This window comes from Podarcis muralis, chromosome 9 (genome assembly GCF_964188315.1).
Source record: "Podarcis muralis chromosome 9, rPodMur119.hap1.1, whole genome shotgun sequence".
Taxonomy (NCBI): Eukaryota; Metazoa; Chordata; class Lepidosauria; order Squamata; family Lacertidae; genus Podarcis; species Podarcis muralis.
In genome coordinates, this window is record NC_135663.1 from 42,179,744 (window position 1) to 42,206,362 (window position 26,619).

The window sequence follows — 26,619 nt, forward strand, 5'->3', positions numbered from 1 at the left end:
TAAAATATCAAATAACTGATATTATTATTATTATTATTACTATTACTATTATTATTATTATTATATTGGTGGTCTTAATTTTTGTTGTGGGTACATGCAATATCTATAGCGTATACCTGTGCTGCTGTGACATTTCAAGGGATAGTCCAAAATATTAATAATAATATTTTACTCCTCCCATCTGGCTGGGTTGCCGCAGCCATTCTGGGCAGCTTACAATATAATAAAAGCACAGCCAAAGTCAAACATCAAAAACTTCCCAATACATTAAAGTGATGGAATCTTCAAAAGAAATGTCAAGAACAACAATTTAAGGACCTTCTATATGCCTCTGGTCCATAAGTAGAATAGTGCCTTACAATTAGCCAATTGGCCCATATGTTAAGAATGATTGGTATCGGAACAGCTTCATTTATCAGAGACAGGGGCTAAGAAGATGCTATAATGGCTAGAACAGAAGGCTTTGAGGCATTAATTATTTGTTATTGGTGGTGGAAAATATTTGAGAACTAATGATACAAAAAGCTGTGTTGAGCTGATCGTGGTATTTCAGATAACAATTCCCAGTCTAGCATGTAGTTGGAATCAGTTCTATATCTTGTCATGGTGACTTGGTTTGCTCTTTATTTACAGGTTTTAAAATTCTATAAAGCACAGTGGAATTTCTCTAATTTATTTCTATTATTCTTGTCAGTAATAGATGCAGCCTCAAACCTTTAAGAATTTTTTTTTAAATGTTATTCCCCCCCCCCCCCCAATACTGCTCAAGTTACACTAATTTTGATTTACTTAAACTATTTTGGTCAGGTAATCTACTTTTAATTTAGTGAATTTCTTCCTTTTAATTCAAGTGCTTTATATTTTAATATAGCCATTGATCTAGCCAATAATGGGTTCTTGGAATTTCTAAGATTGTGCGCTTGGTGATGTGTTTTTCAGCAATAGCTGGTGATAATTTTCTAGCTTGCAAGATATTTTTAAGATTTGTGCTAGGGCAGGGGAGAAAGAAGGTGATGTATAGGCAATGAAATCATTTCATTAGAGATCTTCTTGAAATGGCATTTAAATTATGTCCAGTTTATGTTCTTCTATTTAGAGAAGAAAGATGCCTTCAAGAAAATCCCAGTCTTGTAAAAATAAGCAATTCTCCCAATGGTCCAATAGATTAGCACTCATTTGTTTTAGGAGGCTGTTTGTGTTTATGTATATAAAATATAGCTCCCCTCTGCATACTTTAATACTGTAGTAAGTATTTAAAGTGATTTGCATTGATCTCAAAATTTTAATGATGGTTTTCTCTGTTTGTAGGATCTGGAGATTGTGTATTCCTATTTACACGGAATGGAAGCTTTGTCTAATCTACGAGAACACCAGCTCCGGTAAGTTGTTTAATGAAAGTGCTTTATCCTCTTTTTAACACAAGGTGCTGCTTTTTAACAGAAAAGATTCTGTTTTGGGAGTTAAGTAATACACTTCCTCTCAGTGTGGATTAACTGAAACTTAAAGCAAAACTAAAAACTTTAGATAAGGAATACCTAAATATACAGCCACTGGTCTCATGAAAACACACAGACACACACACAGACACACACAGACACACACACACACACACACACACAGAGAGAGAGAGAGAGAGAGAGAGAGAGAGAGAGAGAATGGAGAACCAAATAGAACTCCTATATTGACACAGTTTTACATACTGTTGATTAGTGAAGTTTGCAGAGCAATGAAAAGTGATGGCCATGAAGTTTATTTGGGTGTCTTCTAAGAATGCCGTTTAATGATTTTTTAAAAATCGGTTTATTTGAAGTTGTTAGATCCCATTTTCTTTACAACTTAACTCAAAACAGCTTATGACACACTTTTAATATGAAATTCAATATGTAAGAAAAGGAAGTTACAGTAAAAATAGCTAATGATTTTTACTTCTGACAGGGTGTCACTTGGAGAAGGGCATTGGCCGATAGTTTTATAACCAAAGTGGGTTGATATGAGATCAGGTTGTCATGCATCTGTCTCAAAGATAATGGAATGTGTCTCGGGGGGGGGGGGGTCAAACCGCTGTGTTAACATCAATGAAGTGACCTCCCTGGGGTGCAAGCCTGGGCAGTGTGTATGGAGGTCCTGGGCTGCCCAGATGACAAGACTCACTGATGTGGTGCTAAGGAAATCAAAGCAATACATTTGGTACCAGCTTGGCAGCAGAAGTTGCACAAGGCACCATCCAACTGTCTTGGGGAATCCACTCCGAATTTGTGTAAGGTATTTTCTTCTTCCAAAGATACCCTGCAAAGCAGGAGAGGTTTAAGATCAGAGTTTTCCTGCTCCTAGATGGACTTCTTTCCCAGGTGGGCAAGCCCCATCTGCCCCTCACTTCCCTCTACAGCATGTGCAGGAACTGCCTTCTTAACCATTGGACCCACTATTGGGATCACGTGCTTCTTAAGATATTTGGGTTCCAAGCAGCCTAGCGTTTTAGATGTAAACATTAGTAGTTTGCATTGGACTTGAAAATGATTAGCCAGCGAGTGACACTCTTTTAAAATGGGTGAGATATGATCTGAAAGAGCTGTGCCAGTTAAAATTCTTGCTCTTGTATTCTGAAACAATTTGGGCTTCAGAACCATCTTCATAGGCAACCCAACTTACAGCACATTGCAGGAACCCAGTTGGGAGGTTAACAGAGCAAAGATAGCTAAGGCCAGACTATTCCTATCCAGGATAGCCTGTGGCTGGTGAGCTATCTATAGCTGGTAAAATATACTTTGTGCCACTGAAGCTACCTGGGACTAAAATGTAACCAGGAAAACCCTCAAGCTGCAAATCTGCTCCTCCAGTGAGAGTGCTCCCCCATCTAGAGCTAGCGAAGTGTTGTCTCCTAATCATATGGACAAATGTGGGTTCACACATTGCCTCTCTGAGCAATCTGTGTTAGAAGAAAGAGAAAAAGCGAGAGTATGTGTGAATGCAATTGCTTCAAATTGCTCACAGTGTTGTATTGTGGAACTCAAGGACAACTGAAGCCTTCTAATTAGTGTTCTGAAATACTAAGTATGACTTTGGGAACTATACATGCCTACACTTGGCTGTGACAAGTTCTGTCAGAAAGTTAAGGAAATATCAGAAATCTACAGCCAGATGGAAGTTGGTAACAGTTCCTTCATTCTTCATCACACATCTTTTCTTTTGTGAATGCACAATCAGAGTCTTAAATTTAATTGGAATAAACGTATCATGAGAATTCAGCTCTTCTGAAATGAAATTTTTAATGAAAGTAGTTTGGCTGAATGTAGGTTATAGGTAAAGTGTTTCAAGTTAGCAATTAAGCCCTCTGTAGAGGATGGAACTGGTGGGAATAGAATCTGTTAATTCACATTCCAGGAGTATCGTTAGATAAACTTTGTTAAATACATGTGAAAATCTCAGATGTCAACTTTATGAACAGACACATTTTACTGCTATCATTAAAGCATTTCACTATTATAATATTGAGCAACAAATCTGTGTGTTTCTCATCTCTGTCATGGTACCTGTTACTATTACAAACAACTTGGAAGATTAGATTGGAAAGAGTGTGCAACAGTGGCATTCTCTGCCTTGCTTTCCTTTTTTTTAAAAAAATTGCTCTTGCATTGCTGTATGTCAAAACATGTTCCAGCATCATATTATTAATTGCTAACACAGGTTGAAATTACATTGCTGCCTGCTGATGACAGGGGCAGGTACCATGGTGCCCTGAGCTAGGCCAAAATTTAATATTTGTATCCTGCTTTTCCAGCAGCATTGTTGAACTCAAAGCAGTCCACAATAATAACAATAGGATTTAAAATTAGCATACATTACAACCACTATAATATCAAAAACACAATAGCATATAAATAACATAGAAAAACAATCAAATCCACCAATTAACACAATTCAATACAATCACATAGAGATTCAAAATACTGCATCAAAAAATGGGCTTATGAGCACCAGTGCTAGTTGACCTTATCTCTGAGAAGGGTAATTTTTTAACCCAGTGCAGCAGCACACTCCCAGGCAGCAAAATCTTTCATAGTTTTGAGCCTCAGCTACTTTTTCACCCTTAAGAATTTGATCACTTCTGTGGAGGGGTAGGGCAACAGTTTTCATAGAATATCCAGATTCTCTATGATGTCTTTTCTCCATATACAATATTTAGGGTAACTTCTTTTCACAGCTAGTTTGGAAGACTGCACTGGGCTCTCTGTCCCTCATTGCAGGGGCACAGGTTCCTTTGACTTGTGCCAAAAGGCTCACACCTCTGACAAAGCTTGAGCTTTTAATGTTATCTGGAGGGAAAGAGAACAGACAGCCACAATAAGCTTGGCAGCTGCCAGGTGGAAACACACAGAGATACAGACTCCCAGCAGACTCCTTCTGTAGCTGATTCTGGCAAGGGATGAGCTTTGAAAGTTACCTGGAGGGAAGGTAGCTACTGACATTAGTATATTAGATTTTTAAATAGCACAATTATGTGAGTTGCAACTCATGGTGGCAAAGAAAGTCTAGTGGCATAAAATCAGTTATTAGAAGCACAGTCGCTGACAGAAGTGACAATAGGGAATCCTCCATTTCTGTTGTAAATCCCAAAAGTACAGGAGTCTGCTTGTTCATTTTCTGATAAATCTTTTGAGTAAGAATTCCATTCCTGCCCTGGGATACTTGGTAAATGTATTAACTTTTCTGTGCTAACATGATTTGTAGCTTACATGTAACATGAAAGGTATTTCTATGCAGTAGAAGACCCCCCCCCAGACTTAAGAGGAACCATTCACTTCAATAAAATGAATAAGACTTAATTAAGTAAATCTGTTTATCTCTTTATTCCTGCCCCCCAGGACCATATTTGCATAAACATGTAAGACTTAAGGTGCTTGTAACAGAGCAATATCATTATCTAATTTTTAAAAATAAGTTTATATCCTATACTCCCTGCATTCAGCATTTTGAGAAATTTGTGTATGTATATATTTAAAAACATAAATATGCCACATGCTTTGCTTTCTGGAATGAGAGCAAATTTAAATAAATGTATCTTCAGGCAGAGTTAACAAATAACATGGAAAGTGACACATGGAATGGAATAGAATCACTGTCACTTAAGGGATGGTGATCTTGACATTATTTTCCTCATGATGTCTACAACAACAAAGAACATTCTTTGTGAGGACTTAAGATTTCACTTCCCTGAAATCAAATATAGCAGATCATGGTCCGCAACCTTCGCTTTTTGCACATCTATTTTGATAAGTGTTTGAAAACCCACTGTGAGAAAACTGCTACATTGCAGCCATATATTAGTGACAGCCACTTATCCTCAGCATGTGTGGCTTTAAGGGAACTGGCCTAACTGTAATATAAAATAGCAGCTAATAAAAGCGCTCTTACTTATAAATGGTTTTTGTTTCTTTTTTCACAGAATGATGTGTGAAACAGTGAGATACGAGAGGCACGAAGCAAATGAAGTTTTGTACTAGTGAGTGGTTATCTTTCTTTCATACTACATTGCTTATATGGAAACTTTTATCTGATCTTTGCACAGCAGTTTGCCACTTCCAATTGTCCAATTGTATCACTGTGGGGGGGGCAGGTAGGTGGGAGGTAGTGGGCAGGGGGATGTCATTTACTAGTGCTGGCATAAAATACAATGAACTAGATTATGTTGCATCAGAGATGAATTTAAGGGAGTCTTTCTACCTAGCGACATTCCACAGTGTACTTGTCCTAATACTGTGCTTATGTAATGTCCATACTCCTTTGTAAGTATTGAGAAGAAAGATGTGTATATGCAACTTGACTACATTTTTAACAGGTGTGGTTAGTCGAAATAGTTTTAAATATTATGGACCAATAGCACTTGTTGTTCAGTAGCATTTTGATACTTTCTGAGATCAGTTATTTGAGATCTAAAGCTCCTTCCAATGCTCTTGCTTTAAATTTGAAATTTCTTTCTAGCAGTTTACATATAGGACAAGTAGAAAACAGAATTTTATGCCATGTTTATCTACCCATTTTCCATTTGGCACTTGCATGACTGACCTGTTTGTTATAGACATAGAACAAATTTAGGGATTTCATGAAGGTGCAAACTGATTCATAGCATGGGGTGACATCTAGATCACAATTCTGGCTTCATCCTGTTGCATAATCTTACGATCCAGTTGAATTGGTTTGTGGGTCACACTCTATAGATATACTGGCAGGTCAATATAATATTGTCTTGTGATTTTGAGCATGATTGTTTGTTTTTCTTCCCTGCCCTTTAGTAAGTCCTGAGGCTCTCTCTTCAAAACTAGCTCCTACTATGATCAACCCATAAATTATTGAGTGGCCTATTTTTCTGTGTGCCTGTGTGTGTTTGTGCGTGTGTGTATCCTCCTCTGGGCAAAACATTTTATCAATACTGAGAAGCTATGGCTCCATTCTTGTGCACATTTAATAGAGTGAATGCTATGTTAAACCCACATAGGAATGCGCTAGAAGTCTTTTCTTTTGGAAGTTTAAATAGAAGCTATGGTATCTTCTCACAGGCACAGTATGGGGAAATGCCACACAAATTTGATGTGCCACTTTCTGTCAGCCAATAGGGTTAGAAAGTGTATCCACTGGATTGCTGTGGCAGAAAACATTAGGAGTTACACTGGGGTTGCCCTCATGCTTCCAGAAATCCTGGGAACAGGAAGAAGAGAGAGCTTCAAGCCTATATTGGGTGCAAGATGCTCCACATGCAAAGCCTCCTTACCCATCCTTAACCTGTTTTAGCAGCAGCGCAAAAGAGGGGAAAGGATCCCTGGGAGAAGGCATGGGGAGATATGCATCCACTGAGGTCAGTTAACCTGCCTACAGGGAGTTATTAACTGCAAGTGGGTGTGTTCCATTTCTGGGATAAAGACTGTAGGAAGAGAGGAAATGTTTTGGAGGAAGCAGAGTCAAATTCTTGTTCCCCCAGAAGTTTTAGTTTTAGGTTTTGTTTTGTTTTGCTTTTTGTGTGTGCAGAATAAAGGATTTATTGGGTGGGATGTAAATAAATGGACTCAGAGGATGCACTTCCTCTGAGTACAATTCCCACTCCCCCACCTCCCCTTTCCCCACCCCATTGAATAACTTTCCCAAGTGTCAACTCAGTAGTTCCTTGTGTTAGTGGAACTTACGTTGAAATTTAATGCTATTGCTTGCAGATATCAGCCTTAAGACATTTTTTTCTTACACTATTGTCTTAACTTTCTATATTAAATATGACCTAGCCAGCTTACGGATAGAGTAATGACAATAAAATAGCAGTTATTAAAATAGTGTACACAAGAAGGCTAAAAGCATACAGTGCCTCGGATTACCTACGCTTCAAGTTACAGACTCTGCTAACCCAGAAATAGTACCATGGGTTAAGAACTTTGCTTCAGGATGAGAACAGAAATCGTGCTCCGGTGGCGTGGCAGCAGCAGGAGGCCCTATTAGCTAAAGTGGTGCTTCAGGTTAAGAACAGTTTCAGGTTAAGAATGGACCTCTAGAACGAATTAAGTACTTAACCCAAGGTACCACTGTACTAGCAATACAGTACTCTCCTGGGTGGTTGCTTCTTGGTGGCACAACTGCAAAGGACCTAGCAGATGGCACAGGGATCCATAGAAATATCTTTCAAGAGAAGCTATATTCTTGAGCAAACCAATATGGAGAAGAGCACTTCAAGTGGTCTCTGCAGAACTTATAATCAAACCAGTGAGAGGTTTTTTTAAAAATTGAAGGGGTGGAGCAGTCTGGGTTAATAATTATGACAATTGGTTTGTTAAGTGTTTAACAATAGTAAATGCTGTAGAGGGTGGTGGTGGGTAAAGATTGCCTCTGCTCTCAAACTGGCAATCCAAGAAAAAAGGGAGGGAGGAAGGAGATACTGTAGTAAAAAACAAAACAAAATGCCAGTAAGGCAGGGAACGAGAATGATAAGAACAACATTAATCAGGGCAAACTTGAAAAAAGAGGTGATTCTGAAAATATGTTTTCTTAAGAAAATGGAAGCAAGACAGAGACTGAGATGAATATCTAGGGGAAGTGCATTCCAAAAGAAGCAGGAAGAAAATGGTTAGAAACAGAATAAAGGATGTGAGGCTTTAAGATTTAAAGAGAGAACAAAGAGAAATGAGATGGGAGTGTTCAGAAATAGAGAAGGAATCTGGGTAGGATTGATTTAAAGGGGGAGGAGGAGCTTAAAATTAAGACAAAAAACAAGGGTAGGCAGTGAAATGACAATGCTTCTTCTGCTTTATTTGTATAAACAAATACAGTATGGGAGACAACTTGAGGCTGCAGCCACAGAATTTAGAATGCCTTTTAGACAATTAGCTAAAGCAATTGGTGCTCTTTATTGCTGCAATAAGATATAGAAGCAGCTTTTACTTTAGGGTTAACCATGGACCATAGGGTTTATGATTACACAAAGGCTTGATTTTCAGAGGAGCACGATTGTTCTGCAGAGGTGTCTGTTGTGAATGTGGGAGGGGGGGAGAAAAAGTTAGTGTTTCAATTTGGGCTGCCGATGTGTAAACCATAGCCTGTGTTAAATGATAAACATTGATTTCAGAGTATTACCTGGTCCTTAATGTTTGTTTCCAAGGGCAAAGAAAAGATGTTAGAATATTATTTTAAGTAAAGTCTGTTCTTGAAGCCTTTGCAGAGTTCTGCGTACCAATTTCAAACAGTGTGCTGAGGCCTCTTCAAGCTATGGACGTTCATTTGCACTGTGCTTCCACTGTCTTTGTGAAAGTCATCCAATAGGATATTTAATAATGCAAAGAGTAGCTGCAGCCAGACTAGTCTGTTGATTTTTCACTCCCCCTTCCTCCCCCTGAGGTATATTATACCTTCTGATAGCTAGACAGTTGGCCAGGTTGTCTTGGGATCTAGCCAGGTCTGCACTGCAGTAAATCAGAATTGCTTATTGGGAACATATTTTCCACAGGGAGCTTCCAGTCAGCTTTAACCACTAGGACCAGTGTATACAAAAATCCAGTCATTGATTTTGGCTATATAATGATTAAATAGTGTTGTAGCTTCTAGACCAGGCTTCATTTCTTCTAAAGGGTATATGCCAAATCCTGCGGCCAGTTGTTGGGGGTTATGATTAGATGTTAGTGGCAAGGTTTCTTGCTGGTGGACAGGATGTAATATCACAGTGAATGGACCAGGAAAGAGACCTTGTTGTCATAGCAAATGGCTTGATGATATTGACCCAGTGTGCAGCTGCTATGAAACAGGCAGTGAATGAATAACATGCACAAACTTCCACAATCTTGGATTTACAGCTTTTTTAACAAACATTTTTTGTGAATGACTTCCCTCTTAGGAAGAATTTTCAGACACCAACTAGTGGACCAAACCAGTTCTAACCAACTCTAACCAACTGAGCTGTTTGACCACCACCTGCTGGAGCAGGCCAATAGTCCAGCATCCTGTTCTCACAGTGGCCATTTTAAAGAAGCCTTACTTTTTATAAAAAGAAATTGGATATGGTACATTCAACTGGAATTAGCCCACTAGTTCTGAACTTTAATAACCATGCTGTCACATCAATCAATCATTCAATGGGCTGGTCCCTTTTCGTCCATGCTAACTATTTGTGACTTGTAACTATACTTGGGTTTAAAGCTTACAGAATGATTGAATAACTCAGGTCCTTAAACATATTTGCCGCACTTTGGTGGCTGTGGTGGTTATGAAAGTTATAGAAACAGATGTCCAATTTAATATGGGCATAATTGCAAAGGCAAAACAAAAGTTGTGCCAAGGCCAATGACTTCAATGTAAAAGATAGCAGAAAATAGTATTTTAACATAATCCTAGCATTCATTAGAAGCTAGTCTGGTTTCCAAATTGTTCCAAATTGTATGCTTAAAATTTGAGAGATAATGCTCTGCAACAGAAGGATCTTCCTGTCTCTCGGGAAACGTGTTTTAATATCGCAAGAAGAAATAAGATCAAACAGTTTTCTCCACCAGCAGCTAAATACTTAGCTGGTTCTGACCTCCAGAATTAAGCAGCTTTCTAATCTTGACTTTGTCAGGAAAGAACTCAGAACATTTTGCACAAAGTAGCAGCATTTAGTTTGGGGGTGGTGGAGAAGAGAAGAGGGACTTTAAATAGTGAAAGAAAAAAAATGAAGACATTAAAATGTGTTTGTGTGGTTGTTCTGTAGGAGTGAATCATTACAGCTTAATCCTATGTTTGAGACTTACTCTTGAATAAACAAGTGAATTCCGTGGGACTTACTCCCACATGTGTGTGTACAGAATTGCAGCCTTAGGCTGCTGTACAGTTCTAACAAGCCAGTTGCTGTTATCAAATGCATTCAAAGTACCATTAAAGTTGTTTTGATATATAAAAGTATTGGACTGTATCAGACTAAATCTTGCTGAAGAGTACATTCATTGAAATGAATACATGCAAGCTAATCCATTGGTTAAGTTAATCCATTTTGTCTATTGGTTTTTATGAGTCCATCCTGAGTATGACTGAGTTGGATACAACACTATATATGTAACCACTACATGTTCAGGAAGAATCAGTTTTAGAAAATTCACCACTTAAAAAGCAGTCTGTCATGGGCCACTCACATGTAGATTTATATTGATAATGTTCTGTTTGCTTCTGTTGCCCAAATTGCACTTCCTAACATTTTCTTGTTTTTATTTACAGCCCCGATGATATTGGGACCTGTTGGTATATTCTTCTGTCTGGTTCAGTATTTATCAAAGAATCAATGTTTCTTCCAAGGAGCAGGTATGACTAGAATTTGTTTTATAGTTCACATAATTAAAGATAAATAGTTCTCATCTAATATTGAAAGAAATGTTAATTAATTGCATCAAAGAGTGTTGAGGGGCTTAACATAGTTTCCAGGTTTGAGTCCATTCATCAACACACTTTGAATTAGATCTCTAATCACTTTTCAAAAGTAATTTGAGCCTATGTTCATACGCTTTGAAGAGAGTGCACACTCACCTCTTGCCACACGGTGCTTGCCCCATTCAAAATGCATTGTATTCTTCCTTAAAAATACGCCGGCATTGAACCATTGGAGGAAGAGTGTTTCAGAGCTGAGCAGCAGTCACCAAGATCTTCTCTGGACATGACCTCGCTTCTGGGGCATAATGGCTATCACTAAGTAGCCTGTTTTCTATGTTTGTAGCGTAACACAGGGAACTCTTCAGCATGAGACACGTTGTTGGCAACTGCACATTCATGGTTAATGTAAAGTGGTACTGTTCATTGAATGTAAAAGCATGGTGCTGGTTCCCCCCTTCCCCATTTTTCTTGGAATGTGTATGTTCAAAAGTTAGAAAAAGACTTTAGAAATGGGGCAAAAGTGATTGTCAGTTGTTGATAATATCAGAGAGGTGGTGGCGATATGGGACGTAGAGGGGGGGAGTCTTTCTTCACATGCCTGCACTATACAAGCCATGATCCCCTGCACATATGTATTTTATCCAGGACAAGAAAGAATAGTTTATCAGTACTTGTGGCTGAGCAAAGGGGGTGGGAAGGCCTCTACTTGTTCTTGTGACCCTTGTCTTCTCTAGCCAAGGTGCTGCGTTGTGTATGAGGAAGAGCACCGCCAACATAACAGGGTTTAGGGAAGCTGTATTTCCACTTCTTTGAAAGAGCAAAGAGGACCTAATTCAATAGAACTAGTTTATAGACCTATTCTTAATGTGAATTGCCTTTAATTCCGTGAAATAAAATGTACATTTTCAAGTAGGTGTGTGTAGCTACCACATGAAATTTGAGCCAGTATGCCAACTGAACGAATGCTGCAGTGTGAAAAAGATTTCTGTATTCATCTTGCATTCTGGGATACAGAGGAAAAATCTGACAAAAATATTGCCAAGTAGCAGGTTGATACAGATTTAAGTCAACCTTGAAAAGGTCTCTCTTGATTTCTTTCCCTGTGCCTTCGCTTTGGGTGTCTCATAGCATTTAAATCAATTTTATGCCATTTTGCCTGAGGCTGTCAGCAAGGTAATACACAGATGTGGATTAAAACCACAAGAAACTGAATGCATTCTATCATGATTTAAAAAGCAGTAGTAACCAAATGGATAGCGTGTGCATCATATAAAGCAGTTGCAGAACTGTGTTTAGTAAAAAGTGGTAGTTACTGATAACAGTAGTCACTGACCATTTTATAAATTCCTGAATTAACTACCAGAAAGTGTGATCAGTTAGTTATATCTTAATCTTCATTCATTTCAAAAGGTTTGAGCTGCTTTCCAGGTGAACTCCTTAAAACGAACAGAAGTTGCACAATAGCACTGCTTGGAGGATTGTATCTCTACATGTTGATCCCAGAAGGTGATTGTACATGCACACAACCTTGTGCTCATATGTTGGAAGTCAACAGTATAAATTAGATGTGCATCTGAATGCAGAAGTTACTGGTTTGCACTACATAACATTTTAGATATATTACATCACTTATGTGTTCTTGTGCTCACAAAAGGCTCTTGCTCTAATGGATGAAGAAGGGATGCAATGTTATGCTAATTTTTCCCTGCAGCCCTGCAGCGCCCCCCAAAACTTGTTCAGACAGTTGAGGAACCCTTTGGAACAGGATGGAAGATGGTATGGGGTGTGTCAGTCAGCACAATCACATTCCCTTCTTTTCTGTTAGCCCCGGTATCGGCTTGATTGTAGAATCATATAATTGTAGAGTTGGAAGGGATTCCAAGGGTCGTCTAGTTCAATGCTCTGCAATGCAGGAATCCCAACTAGATCATACATGACAGATGGCCATCCAACCGCTGCTTAAAAACCTCCAAGGGAGGAGAGTCCACCACCTCTCAAGGAAGTCTTGTTCCACTGTGGAACAGCTCTTACTGTCAGAAAGCTCTTCCTGGTGTTAAGTCAGAATCTCCTTTCTTGTAACTTGAATCCATTGGTTCACGTCCTAGCCTCTGGAACAGGAGAAAACAAGCTTGCTCCATCTTCTATGTGACCACCCTTTATATATTGGAAGATAGCTCTCATATCTCCTCTCAGTCTCCTAATATTCAGGCTAAACATGCACAACTCCCTCAACTGTTTGTCATTGGCCTTGGTTTCCAGAGCCTCGATCATCCCTCCTCTGCACATGTTTCAGCTCGTCAATAACTTTCTTAAATTGGGGCACTCAAAAGCTGGCACGTTACTCCAATTGCGGTCTGACCAAGGCAGAATAGAGTGATGCTATGACTTCCCTTGACTGGGACATAATACTTCTGTTGATGCAGCTTCGAATAGCTTAAGCCTTTTTGCTGCTGCATCACACTGTTGACTCATGTTAAGCTTGTTGTCTACTGAGACTCCTAGATCAAAAGGGCACAAATTCGAATCCACACTTTGTTTGCGTATTTGGATATGCACATAGTGTGAATCCACATCTATATTGGGATATGAATGGAATGTGTGTAGAAAGGTGCACCCCATTGAAAGTAATGTGGTTCAAATAAGCATATGTATGTCTGACATGCTAGAAGTTGCTGATAGGTGTAGACAAGTATGTTTTGTATTGTATTCAGGCCTTATGATCTGCTCTTTTTCATGACTAGGTGAAATTCTAGCAAAAGATAATTCAACTCAAAGCATTAATTCAAACATTTATTTTTTATGTTTTAACAAAAAATGATAAAATTGAACATTTATGTTACCTTAAACATAAATACCTTATAGTATTCAGATAAAATACTATACAGTATCTTGTATCTTGTAATAGGACCTGCTTTAATACTGTCCTTAAAAAATATTTGAAAATATTGAAATATACAGTGGAACTTTTTCACTGGCATTGCTTAAAACATCACTCATACTGATTGACAGTGAACTCAATTTATTATCTCTGGAGCACCTTAAAGGTTAATAGGCATTTGCCAGAACAAATGCAATCTAAATTTTAGATATGACATGATTAATGGAAATTAACATTAGTTGGGTGGCAAGAAGAAAATAGATGCTTAAAACAACAGGTGACAAATTGCTTAGACAAGAGATGCTTTACAAGAGAGATTTTAGAAGGTTTATATCTCTGTTCATAGAGGTTCCAGTTATATAGCTGCTAAGAGTGTTTGAGATTTTAAACACCCAGGTTCAAATTTCTGCTCTGTTCTGAGATGGGTAAATAGCCCCACGTCAGCTTAATCCTGACTCATGATAGTGAATATTGTGAGGCAACAAATTCAGCTCCGAGTTACTAGAAGGAATGGTAGACTATACAGTAAATGTAAAAAAGGAGATTACCGTATTTTTCGCACCATAGGACGCACTTTTTCCCTCCTAAAAAGCAAGGGAAAATGTGTGTGCGTCCTATGGAGCGAATGCAGGGGGGGAGGCAGGCGGGAAAAGCCCTCAAGAGCCACACACAAGCTTCGCGTGCTCTTGCGGGCTTTTCTCCAGGAGGGAGAAGGGACTGACTGGCTGCAGCAGTCCCTTCTCCCTCCTGGGGGAAAAGCCCCCAAGAGCGGCGCCCTCTTTAAAGGCTGTGCGGCTCCTGCAGGCTTTTCTACGAGGTGGGGGAATCCCCCCACCTCCCAGAAAAGCCAGGAGAAGCCGCACCGCCCCTTTGATTGCTTTGAAGCAGCAATGTGGGAGGGGAGCAGCTTACACTCGTGTAAGCAGCTCCTCTCCCACTTTCCTCCTTCAAAGCAACTACGGAGGAGAGAAGGAAGGGGACCATGGATCCTCCGCTGCTCGAGGCTTCAGCGGATTCCCTCCTCCTTGATTGCTTTGAAGCGGCAATGTGGGAGGGGAGCAGCTTACACTCGTGTAAGCAGCTCCTCTCCCACTTTCCTCCTTCAAAGCAACTACGGAGGAGAGAAGGAAGGGGACCATGGATCCTCCGCTGCTCAAGGCTGCAGCGGATTCCTCCTCCGTGATTGCTGGGAGCTTCTCTGGGCAGGAATTCCCTCAGCTTAAGTGGGGTGGGGGAAGAGTGGCAGGTAGGGGGGTACCTACCTAGACACTGAAGCCACATGTCTCTCAGATGAAAATTGGGAGTGGGCATTGTGTGAAGTGGCTGTGGATCTCCTGCCGCAGAACTGTAGGACTGTATAGAGTTGGGAGGGCCACCCAAGGGTCATCTAGCCCAGCCCCCTCACAATGTAGGAATCACAGCTAAAGAACGCCAGGCAGATGGTCCCCCAACCGCTGCTTAAAAGCCTCCAGTGGTGGAGACCCCAAACACCTTCCGAGGTCATAGAATTGCAGGGTTGGAAGGGAACCCCAGGAGTCATCTAGTCCAGCCCCGGTGGACAGCAGGCGCAATCCATCCCATTGCGCAAGACTAAAGATGCTGCGCAAGGCTAAAGAAGAAGCCAAGGCAGTGAGCGGGATGGATCGCGCTTGCTGCCTTGTCTTCTTCTTTAGCTGCACTGGAGAGGTTTAGCTCCTGGCTGGAGAGGTTGTGCGGCTATGGATCCCTCGCACCGTCTTGGCTTCTTTGCTCTTTGGGGCTGGGGGGGGGGGGAACCCGGGCTTCCCCCGCAGCCCCGAGAAGCTCTGGGAGAAGTGGACAGGCTGCGTGCAGCCTGTCTGTTGCTCTTTGGGGCTGGGGGGGGGGGGGATAATATTTTTTTCCTTGATTTCCCCCTCTAAAAACTAGGTGCGTCCTGTGGTCCGGTGCGTCCAATGGAGCGAAAAATACGGTAATTCTGTTATTCATTTGTTCAGGATTATTACCTCTCAGTTTATTTTTGGGTTTCATTTATTGTACGTCTTCCCTTGAACCCGCCATATTAATCACAATATATTAAACAAAGTATGCAGTCAAGTTGGACTGATGTCAACTTTTATTTTGGTATAGAATATTTAAAGATTTGATATTCCAGTGAGATTGTTACTTTTACTTTGCATAGCGCATATCTCATGCTATATTTATAAACTGCTTTTGGAACACTTCTATTTTTCAAAAGTCACTTGTGATCTATCATGGTGTAGTAGCTTCTGTTCAAGAAACCTAAGTCCAAGCTCAAGCTGGGCATGTAGAATTGGTTGCACAGCTATTTTGATCTAAGTTGTAGTTATTCTAGATCACAATTTTTACATTCAGTTCTGCGTGTTAGTTAAGGATTCTTTTTGCCACTATCATTTTATTAAAGGGTTTCTCATAGAATACAAATTAACCATTCTCCCTTCTTTTTCTCACCCCCCTTTTTATCTGCAAATGTCATTGTTTGGTCTATTCTTAAAGGTAAACAATATAATACATAGGGTGTATGGTATCCATTGATGACTGACTGCTGATGTCCCAAGCACATACCAAATCTTCTCCAAAAGATTGGGAAACCCTCTGGAGGAGATTTGGAGAGTTGCATTGTGCTGCAAAGGGAACAAAGGAAATGAGGATAAATAAGGTGTATTTAAAAGGCATATGTATGAGTTATATGTTTACCATGTTTTTCATTTGCAGTTTATCTAATAGTTGTGAGTTGCTTTTGCATGTCTTGGAAGTGCAGGCAGAGTAACAGAAATGGTAAACGCTGTCCCATTCATACATTCATCTATAGGAAACATTGCTTAGTGATCTTTCTTTCTAAATATATTTTTATTAAAGATTTTCTTGGTTTACAAAAGTATGTGCAATGTCTCTTTTTTCTCTCCAAGTAACATTTTTTACAGATCAGTTTCATTTGTTGAGACATTAGGAAGAAAAGGGGAAAGAGGTGGGGGGGGGGAAAGGTGGGTGGGTGGGGGGTCGGGTGGCGATGTTTCTATTTTACTTAATATATGTGGGGTTTTGTGTCAGCGTCACTTCTGCAGGTTCTCTGCTATTCACTTGTGTTTCTTTAGTGGTGAGAGAGGTTGGGGTTGCCCTGGGGTGTGGTTGGTTGTTTGTGATTGGCTGTGAGTGATTTTTCTTTCTGAAACATTTGAAATGAAACATTGGTTTTTGATCAGTAAAAGAAAATAAAATATTTCTTATTTCTCTACATCATCAAACACAAACAATGAATGAAGGGAAGCTCAAATGTTTTCATTTTTTAACTGATAAGTTTTCAAAAGATTTTTCTACATGTTGTATACAGCTGCAATATTTTGCATGGAATCATAATAAAACAATAAAATAGCAAAAGGACAAAGACAGGGCTTAGAATCTATCCAAAGCCGAATGAAAAAAACAATAAATCTCTTAGTGTTTAGAATTAAACCCTAAAAGGAACAAGTGGGTTCAAGGTCTATCCTCTGCCCAAGGGAATCCTGACTGTTCTTTAACATCTGCAGTAGACTGCTAAAACAGCATGCAAACTGCTTTTCATGGAGACTTCAAAAGATTCTTTGCAGTTACTTTCTATTTTCCTTTCAATGAAATAAAAAGGATCCTTTTGGAAAACACAAGTCAATTGTAGTAGATCTGCCCCTTCCAAATGCTCAAGACACCTTTCAGTAACTGAGTCCCTATAAATAAGACATTGCAGCAGTTGTTTGCTCTTGAGTCTCCTTGTTTTGATATACAGCACACCTGAGCCCCAAATGAACTGTGCTTCTGCAAGTACCATTGAAATGAATAGCACTTAAGCTGAAGCACTCTGAGGACTGGAGAATCTATGAGATAATATATTGCTTAGCCTTATTCTTTAGTAGCTATTGATAGTTTGTTTCAGGCTATTTTCCTCCTTGAGCCTTTTTGTCTTGTGATGAGAGAGCCCCTCAAGCCCTGGTTTTCACATCTGGAGGCTTATGCCCAATCATTATGCCATATCCTAGCTGATCCGAATAGCAATTTGTGTTCTGTTGAGACACAAGTTGCCGCAGTTATGAAGTTTTGGAAATACTTTGCTGTCTTCAAAGAACTACCGTTGAATCTGTTCCAACAGGGAAAGCAAAGGGCAGCACACTCATATGCTTGTGCACTCAGAAGTAAGTACCACAATATTCAGTTGGCCTTACTGCCAGACAACTGTGCATAAGATTGCAAACAATCAGTTTGGGTTTAATAATGGAACTTCATTTTTAAAAATCCAGCAGTATGATACAAAAACCAATGTTTGTTTGTTTAAAGTTGATGTGAATCTGCAGTTGGAATGAACAATAGAAATGTAAAAAGATAAAGGGACCCCTGACCATTAGGTCCAGTCATGACTGACTCTGGGGTTGTGGTGCTCATCTCACTTTATTGGCCGAGGGAGGCGGGCGTACAGCTTCTGGGTCATGTGGCCAGCATGACCAAGCCACTTCTGGCGAACCACAGCAGCACACAGAAACACTGTTTACCTTCCCGCCGGAGCGGTACCTATTTATCTACTTGCACTTTGTCGTGCTTTCAAACTGCTAGGTTGGCAGGAGCAGGGACCAAGCAACGGGAGCGCACCCCGTCGTGGGGATTCAAACTGCCGACTTTCTGATCGGCAAGTCCTAGGCTCAGTGTTTTAACCCAAAGCACCACCCGCGTCCCTAATAGAAATGTAGCCTGGTGCTTAAACATTGATGACACTGAGGGCTATTGCAGCAAACCTTTCCTTATGATTAGACTGTCAGAGTAGTACATTGGTTTGTCTCAAAGATGTTCTAAACAAGTGAGTTCATAATGCTGGTGGTTCTAGATGAGATAGAAATGCTTACTCTTTCATGAACATTCTTTCTTCACCAGAGATGTGGAAGCTCACATAGGTGTCTGAAAGTATTAACATCTCCTCTGCCCTGCAGCTCCTGTTATAGTTTTTGTAATTTGGTTTCCCTTCACCCGTGAAGTAAATCCTTGCCTTGTATTTGGCTTAAGCTCCTTCTATTTGATCCATATGTATTGTCCATGGTGTGGTGTTTATGGTTAACAGTCTTATACTAAGTCTTATACTTACCTACTCTGCCCCTACAGAACTGGTGGGTGGGGCAATAATGAATTTTGGGCTCAGGGTCACCTTTGACTCATTATCAGTGTTAGAAATTCAGATATATAAGCTAATCGCCAAATGACACCTTACATCTAGATTATGGTTGCTGCAACAGATTGTCTAGTTGTCATTTTGTTGTTGTTGCTGCTGCTGCTGCTGCTGCAATGGAATTAGTTGTTATTATTAATATTATTCCTTTCATTTCCATACTGCTTTATATTTTGAAGAAAAAAAATTCAAAGCAATATACAACACATCAAACCATCAAATAAAACAATCCAGAATTAAACAAATTCAAGCTTCAAGGAAAATATTTTAGATCCTTCTCTAAGTGACATTTTGCTTTCCCCATATTTATTTACCTTTTTGATTTATATAGCTGCCCCATAGCAGAAGTACTTTAGGAAGCCAGTGTGCTGTAGTGGTTAGAATGTCAGACCAGGACCTGGGAGTTAAAACCACAAAAGGTGGTTAATGCATTTTGAATATGCTAAATAAACCTTGGATTGACCAGGATTTATTTATTTTTTTGGTATTGGCGCAACATTTGCAGCATTTATTCTCATGATGAATAACATTCCACTGAAGTGAAGTTGGACATGAAAACTAGGAATGTAGAGGCCCAGCAAGGGCAAGGGAGTAATAATGAATACTGTAACTTTTTTGTTGAAAATTTTGAATTACTTGCCAGTGTGTATTATAGCATATCTGACAATGTGGATGTTTGTGAATAGAACACTTGGATGGAGAAAGTTCCTCTGGCCTGTTGATGTCATGGTATTTTTAATTAACATAGGAAAATTGCACAGATTGTCTTTTTGTCTCCAGTTTGCTCATGTGTGTGCATGTTCTCAGCATATTTTGTTACTCCCCTACTCTTTTTGGTGCTTCTAAATAACAAGTGTTTAAAAAAATATTGTTAAGGGTTTGCATAGCTTGGAGACAACAAATGCAGTTTTCTATACAGTAGTAGCTTTCTGTCTTGTTTCAAATATGCAGATAAAAAGTATTGCCAGCAAACATTTTCTATACTTGAATCAGAAATGCTTGATTCTCTTTCTGTATTTAGAGTGCAGCTGATGTTTTGGCATCCTTTTTACAATTGTTATAATAATTTTTCATGATTTAATTCTGACTGCTAAACAAATACAGTAGTAAAACTTGGTTTCTATGCAGGTCATTGTTCTGCTGAACAGACAGAAGAGAGGATTATGCTTTTTTGACATGATTTGTAAAATGAAAAAAACAGCAGCAACATTAAAAAAAACACCTTTGGGTTTAACATACTGTGTTAAAGGGTTCCCATGTTAACTCAGGCTTCAAAATGCCAGGAAATTATGGCTGTTAAGGGCCACACCCCAAACACGCATTATTAATATGGTGTGGTATCCTACCCTGTGGTTAGTTTCAGCTTCACAAGTACCTTGGTGCTGGATGGCTGTAGGTGGCAAAGGTATGGACCCTACTCACAGATTTGTTTGTTCACTGGGACAGACACATCACTTCTGTGCAACAGAAGAACAACCAGTTTTCCAAAACACATGGTATAATTGGATACATCTTTCTGCAGAAAAAAGCACCCCGCAAAGCCTATGGAAGGAAAACACATAACACCTATCAACTTGCCAGAGTCTCTTAAAAACTTTTAACTCATTCAAAATAAATCATTTCTCATCAATTATTTCCCAACTTGGAGATGGACCATCCTTAAACATATCTTCAGGGCTGTCTTACCTATAGGCGCTAGGGGTGCAAGGCACCTGGGTGCTGGGCTCTCAGGGGAGCCAGGCCGAGAGTCCGGGGCCCGAGAGTTGAGTCCGGGGAAGAGCCCGTCTGTCGGTCAGAGCGCTGTGACAGGCTCTTTTGCTGCGTGTGGCTCTGTGCTGCGATTTTAGGGGCGACTGAGCCTGCGAGACACTGAGCCGGCTGGCTGGCTCAGCCCTCCTGCGCTCCTGGGACTGGGCAACTGGGGGGGGGGGGTGCCGGGTGGATCTTTGCAGCCTGGCACCGCATATGTTTAAGACAGCCCTGCATACCTTCACCTACACTGCCAAGTTTCATATAAGTCAACTGAACTATAAGCCATAGATCCCACCCTTCTCTGATTTCTCATTATAATGGCAGAATGAATGAAACTTAATTTGTGTCAGCCATTGGCCACAGGAACAAAAATAAATGGCAGTTTGAAATGTAGCTGACTTGTTCTTAACATTGGACCACAACTGTGGCCCTGTAATTACTGTATTTTTCGCTCTATAAGATGCACTTCCCCCCTCCTAAAAAGTAAGGGGAAATGTGTGTGCGTCTTACGGAGCGAATGCAGGCTGCGCAGCTATCGCTGAAGCCAGGGTTTTAGCTTGCTCTTCTGGCTTCAGGGATAGCCACGCAAAGCCTCTTGAGCACAGTGGGAGCGCTCCTGCCTCTTTGCTCAAGAGGCTTTGTGTTGCTTTCTTGTTTCTTGTTTTCCTCCCCTAAAAACTAGGTGCGTCTTATGGTCGGGTGTGTCTTATAGAGCAAAAAATACAGTAATTCTGTTTTATCAAGCAGTTTTCTTTGTAAATAAATATAACGTCTAGGGTCATTTTAAAAGCTTCATATCCTGACCTGGCATGATGGCATACAAAGTCTGGCCACATTAGGTGAAGCAGACCACTTAAAGGTAGTGAATGAACTTTCAGTGCAATCCGATGCACGTCTACTGTGAAGTAGGACCCCCCCCCCCATGTTCAAATTGGGTTTATTCCATAGTAGCTGTGTATATGATTTCAGTCTTAAGAGGTAAGAGAGAACATGCTCTCAGCCATGCCTTTAAATTAGGTTTTGGAAATAGTGTAGCTTGAGAGCATATTTTATATTCAGAACAATTAGTAGAGCAAGTATGTTTGTTCCCTTGGAAACCATTTACTTTTTATAGAACCATATGGAGCATTTTCTTCTTAAGTGAATATTATAATAAAATTAACTATATAAGTGAAGTGACTTCCATTTTGCCAGCAAGTTGGGAATGCTTTGATTCTGTCCATTGTAAGCATATTTTTAAGAGGACTTACTTCATTGCCAAATGGCTGTCCTGTATGAATCTGTTCTGGAAAAGGTGAGGTAAGCTTTGTTTTGAGTCTGCTTTAGTCTAGGTTGTTGTGTTATCTGTGCCAGACTGAGATAGTGTAATAGGAGAAGATATGCCAAGCTATAGTACTATGAAAGCATGTGCAGCTTTCAGTGGTGGTGTAATGGTAAACTTTTTAAGTACATGAGCGGTTCATGACAGCACCCCCCACCCCCCAAAAAGAGTAAAAAAATGAAGGCAACAATGTTGCTCCATTATTGTTGTTATTTCTCTACTCATTCATTGAACTTTCAAACTTCTTTCATCAAAAGTAGATCCCAGAGTGGCTTATAAAATGTTATATAAATCAGAACACAACACACAAAAATAAAAAAGCATTATCAAAGTGTTAAAACCAATAGTGAAAGAGTATACTTTCTATGATCCTCAAACCAGTTCTTTGTTACAGTAGTAACAGGACCTTGAACATTCAGTTTCCACCAGAGGCCTGTGCTAATAAATAAGTCTCAACTGGATGTTAGAATCCCCAAAGCGTAAGAGTCATCTTTGCATCCAGAGAGAGGGCGTTCCACAGTAAGGGTTCCACTTCATAGAACCCTTGTATCAGTGAAAGCCTTCCCCTCTCCTCCCCCCCCCCATTGGTTTATACAGGGAAAAGGTGTCCAGGGCTTTATTATGTCAATATTAACACCTTGAATTGAGCCTACTAACAAAGCGGTGGCCAACGCAGATCCTGAAAAACATATGTAATATGCACGGGTGTGATGGAAAAGTTTGTTTTGCTGGGCAGATTGGGTCACCAAGTGTTTTCTTTTTCTTTTCCCTGCCAGTAAACGGTTAGCGAATGGCAGAGAGGATTTGGAGAGACAGGTTTCAGGCTGGGAGATAGGGAGTGAGAGGAGAGAGAGTTGGTTCTGGGTAGAAACATCCACTTTGAGGAATATATCAAAAGCTACAGAAAGGAGTCTCTGAGCTTAGTGTGAAGGACAGTGTGTGGTGTCCTGTGAGAGTAATAGGCCAGGAATTAACTGGGAGGCTGAGGCCGAGCCAGGAGAAGTAGAAGCTGGAAAGATACAGTCTACTTAGGTCTTATTCCAGTCAGGAGGGGAGAGATTCTGCTACAAAAAGAGAAGACTCCCAAACCAGCTAAGAAGGGTGTGGTGATCCCTTGGGCCTGTTACTTGGAGTAGCGTTGTCAAAGGGGTGTGTAACTGACAGGAAGTACCACCTTGTTTAAGAACCAAAGTATTAAGCGACAACAGCTGTGCAACTGAGAAAGAACTGAAGTGAAAGAATTGGAAATAAGCTGAGCATTTACCCTTTAGTCTATAAAAACAAAACAAACTTGTAACATCTACCTGAAGCGAAGTAACTGAACACAAGCAACTGAAGTTTAAAAGAAGTTGCGCTTGATTAGAAGTCCTTAACATCTGTTAGATTTAGTATCAATATTATTAGGTGAACAGTTACCTGAAATAACATAACCTGAAGTATCCTTTGTTTTACCTGCTTTGTGTCATAAACTTCCTTTGTTTAATAAAATCTTTCTTGATTGTTTGATCAAATCCTGCCTGAGACTCCAAATTATGAAGTTTTCCCTCACACAAGTCCCCCACTAGATAATCTGAGGTAATTTGTAGAAATTTGTGTAACTGGTGTACTGTGAGGTGGTTGCACTATGTTTAAGTGAGGGCTGGCCCAATGGTGCCAGAGTGAAAAAGTGCCATTGCACCATCGCAACAGATGCATCAGTCAGCCCTCTGGAGGTTGAGTTCTGCTCTTGCTATAGTTTCTGGATTGACAGAGATTACATTACAGTACTCTTAGCATGAGCCACCAAGGCAAGTCCATCCCAGTCCAGGAACAGATGTAAGTGGTGTATCAGCCAGAGTTGGAAATAGGCACCCCTTGCTATGACACACACTGTGTGTGTGTGTGTGTGTGTGTGTGTGTGTGTGTGTGTGTGTGAGAGAGAGAGAGAGAGAGAGAGAGAGAGAGAGAGATCATCAAGAGCACACCATTCATTTAATTCCTGTATACAAGAACCATATATCAACCTATTGTGCCAGGTTTCAGCCTAAGTTATTGGACCTCATTCAACCCCTGCCCCCAGGGAGTGGTTCAGCATAAAACAGCTTCATCTGGTTCTAATGGCATGGAGAAATAGACCTGGGTATCATCTGCATATTGGTGGCAATGAGCCTCAGTCTCTGGATGACTGCTCTTGGCAGCTTCATACTGATGTTAAATAGCATGTGGGACAAGATTAAATCTTGCAGGATGCCACAGCATAACTGGATGGCAGCACTATTAATGACACTCCCTCCCCCATGGACCAAAAGGATGTCTCATGACAACCAGAAGTTGTGCTTTAAGTGTAGTGTGCCCAACTCTATGGAACTTCCTCCATTAGAAATCAGGCAGCACTGTCCTTGCTAAGTTTCAGATGTCAGGTTATTTGTATTTTTTAAGTTGTTTTAATGGTTCTGGTTCTTGATATTTTAATCTATGATATCAGTTTTGTGTATTGTATATATTTTTTGAAAATGTCTTTGAGACATATAGTGAGAAGCAGTGCATAAAGCCCTTAAATAAATTGAATGCTGCAGAGTTTGGAATTTGCTGTGCCCTTCTCTGGAAACATCCCTGCAGCTTGGAGCAAAACCACCATGATGTCATGGCTGTGATTCCTAACTCATAGAACCTCTTGAGAATACAATGGTCAATAGTATCGAAAGGTGCTAAGAGATAACAAGAAGGAATATGGTCATTTTAGGAATATGGTCCTATGGGAGAGGGAGATTTCTGAGAGTGGGAGAGGTTCTTGCATTTCTTCCCAGCATTCCTTAATTCCTAATTGGTGCCATGGGTTAAGTCTGACTGTCTACCCAGGACGGGGGATGGGGTGATGCAGAATTAGGTCACCCTGTCTCATGACATAGCATTCTTGCTGCTGTCTGTTCCCCATGGCATTCCGAGTCAGCCTTTGAATCATAGTCCCAAAGAAAAATTATGATACTTCTATCCGTCTGTGCACTCAGCATACTCTCAGTCTAAATGCAAAAATAAATGTTGGAGTCCCTGCAGATTAATATCAGCAGTGAATATCTGTATAAACTGCTGCATAATTTAGCGGACATATAATTTTCAGGTGTAATTTTAACTGATCTCTCGATCACTTAAGGTGGTGAAATATCATTCAGTTCCCACCACAAAGCATGGTTTGTTTAAGGAGCCTGCACTTCCACCTCAAGACAGCTGACCTATTCAAATTGGGAATCAAATAAGTTTCATGGGCTTGTAGGATTAGAGGTAAAGGTAGAACTGTTACAAGGGATCAATTAATGCTTTTCCATGGGAGCAGGAACACACAGACACCCCAGGCAATCCCAGTACCGGGACGACAGCAGAATTACTATACCAAGACTGTTTATTCCCTTCCCTCTGTGTGATACAATTTTACTACACCAGTCAGATAGGTGGTGTATAAATAATAAAATGGTGGTGGTGATGATGATGATGATGATGATGATGATGATTTGGCTTACGTGACCAATCTCAAGGTGGTCTCTTGCATGACAATGCTGCTTTTCATTTGTGTTGTGAAGAGCGACCCCATTTGACCAGTGGGACCGCATGGGGAGAATAAAGAGCATGGAGTCAAAAGCATGCTTTGAAAAGGGCCTAGGGTGGAAAAGAAGTTCACAAGTTATAGTGCAAAAATTAATTAGGGATTGTGAGCCTCATAAATAAAGGGAATTGACTTACACAGAGTGCACCTCCCTTGCCAGTGCGGGATCTCTGTATTTAATAAGATGATTCTTAGTAATATTGATTGATGATTAATAAATCTTGATTATATATTGACATTTCTTGACTTTATTTCATTTACATTACTAAAAATTCAGGTTTGACAACTTTGTACTCTGGCATTTAGGTAACCCTGACCTAGAGGCTCTCATTGATAATCTAAATTCAGCCTTCATAGTATGAGTGCAATAACTTAATTGATTTAATCAATTAAAATTGCTGACTGAAGGATGGAAAGTGGGAAGGTGAATGCCATGAGCAAAGAAGTGTGGTTGCGGAGCAGTGTTTCTCAGACAGTGGGCCAGGATGCACCAGTGGGCTTTAGGCAATGTTCAAGTGGGCTTCAGTGCCATAGCCTGCCCAGTGCCTCTTCACTTGTCTTCCCTGCCCCCAAGTCATGACATAGCCTTCAGCTGATACCAGCGCCAGCTGGAGCAATGGTGGCAGGGAGAAGAGTTCAATGAAGAAAGAAAAGGGAAAGGAAGTTCTCTTCCTCTGAGGAGAAATTAGGAAGAAATTCCTCTGAAGAGAAATTAGGAAGGAAGCTAAAATGTTAATATTCACCATGAATGTTAATTAAAAAAAATAATAATACAGCAAACAGGAAATAGAAATGAAAGGGATAAGGAAGGAAAGGTGTTGTAGGAGGAAGAACAAAAAAAATTCCTTCCAGTAGCACCTTAAAGACCAACTAAGTTAGTTCTTGGTATGAGCTTTCGTGTGCATGCACACTTCTTCAGATACACAGTGCAATAACTTAATTTATTTAATCAATTAAAATTGCTGACTGAAGGATGGAAAGTGGGCATGCACACGAAAGCTCATACCAAGAACTAACTTAGTTGGTCTTTAAGGTGCTACTGGAAGGAA

At 40.1% G+C, this 26,619-nt stretch overlaps 1 protein-coding gene across 6 annotated transcripts in view; it reads left to right on the top strand.

Moving 5' to 3' along the window:
* The window catches only part of RAPGEF2 (Rap guanine nucleotide exchange factor 2), a 164,672-nt gene that overhangs the window by 57,017 nt on the left and 81,036 nt on the right, over nucleotides 1-26,619 (top strand). For all 6 annotated transcript variants that reach the window (XM_028743032.2, XM_028743030.2, XM_028743028.2 and 3 more), the window contains exons 2-4: nucleotides 1,309-1,379; nucleotides 5,444-5,500; nucleotides 10,711-10,794. In XM_028743032.2, the coding sequence (XP_028598865.1) occupies nucleotides 1,309-1,379; nucleotides 5,444-5,500; nucleotides 10,711-10,794 (212 nt within the window). The remainder of the gene's footprint in view (nucleotides 1-1,308; nucleotides 1,380-5,443; nucleotides 5,501-10,710; nucleotides 10,795-26,619) is intronic.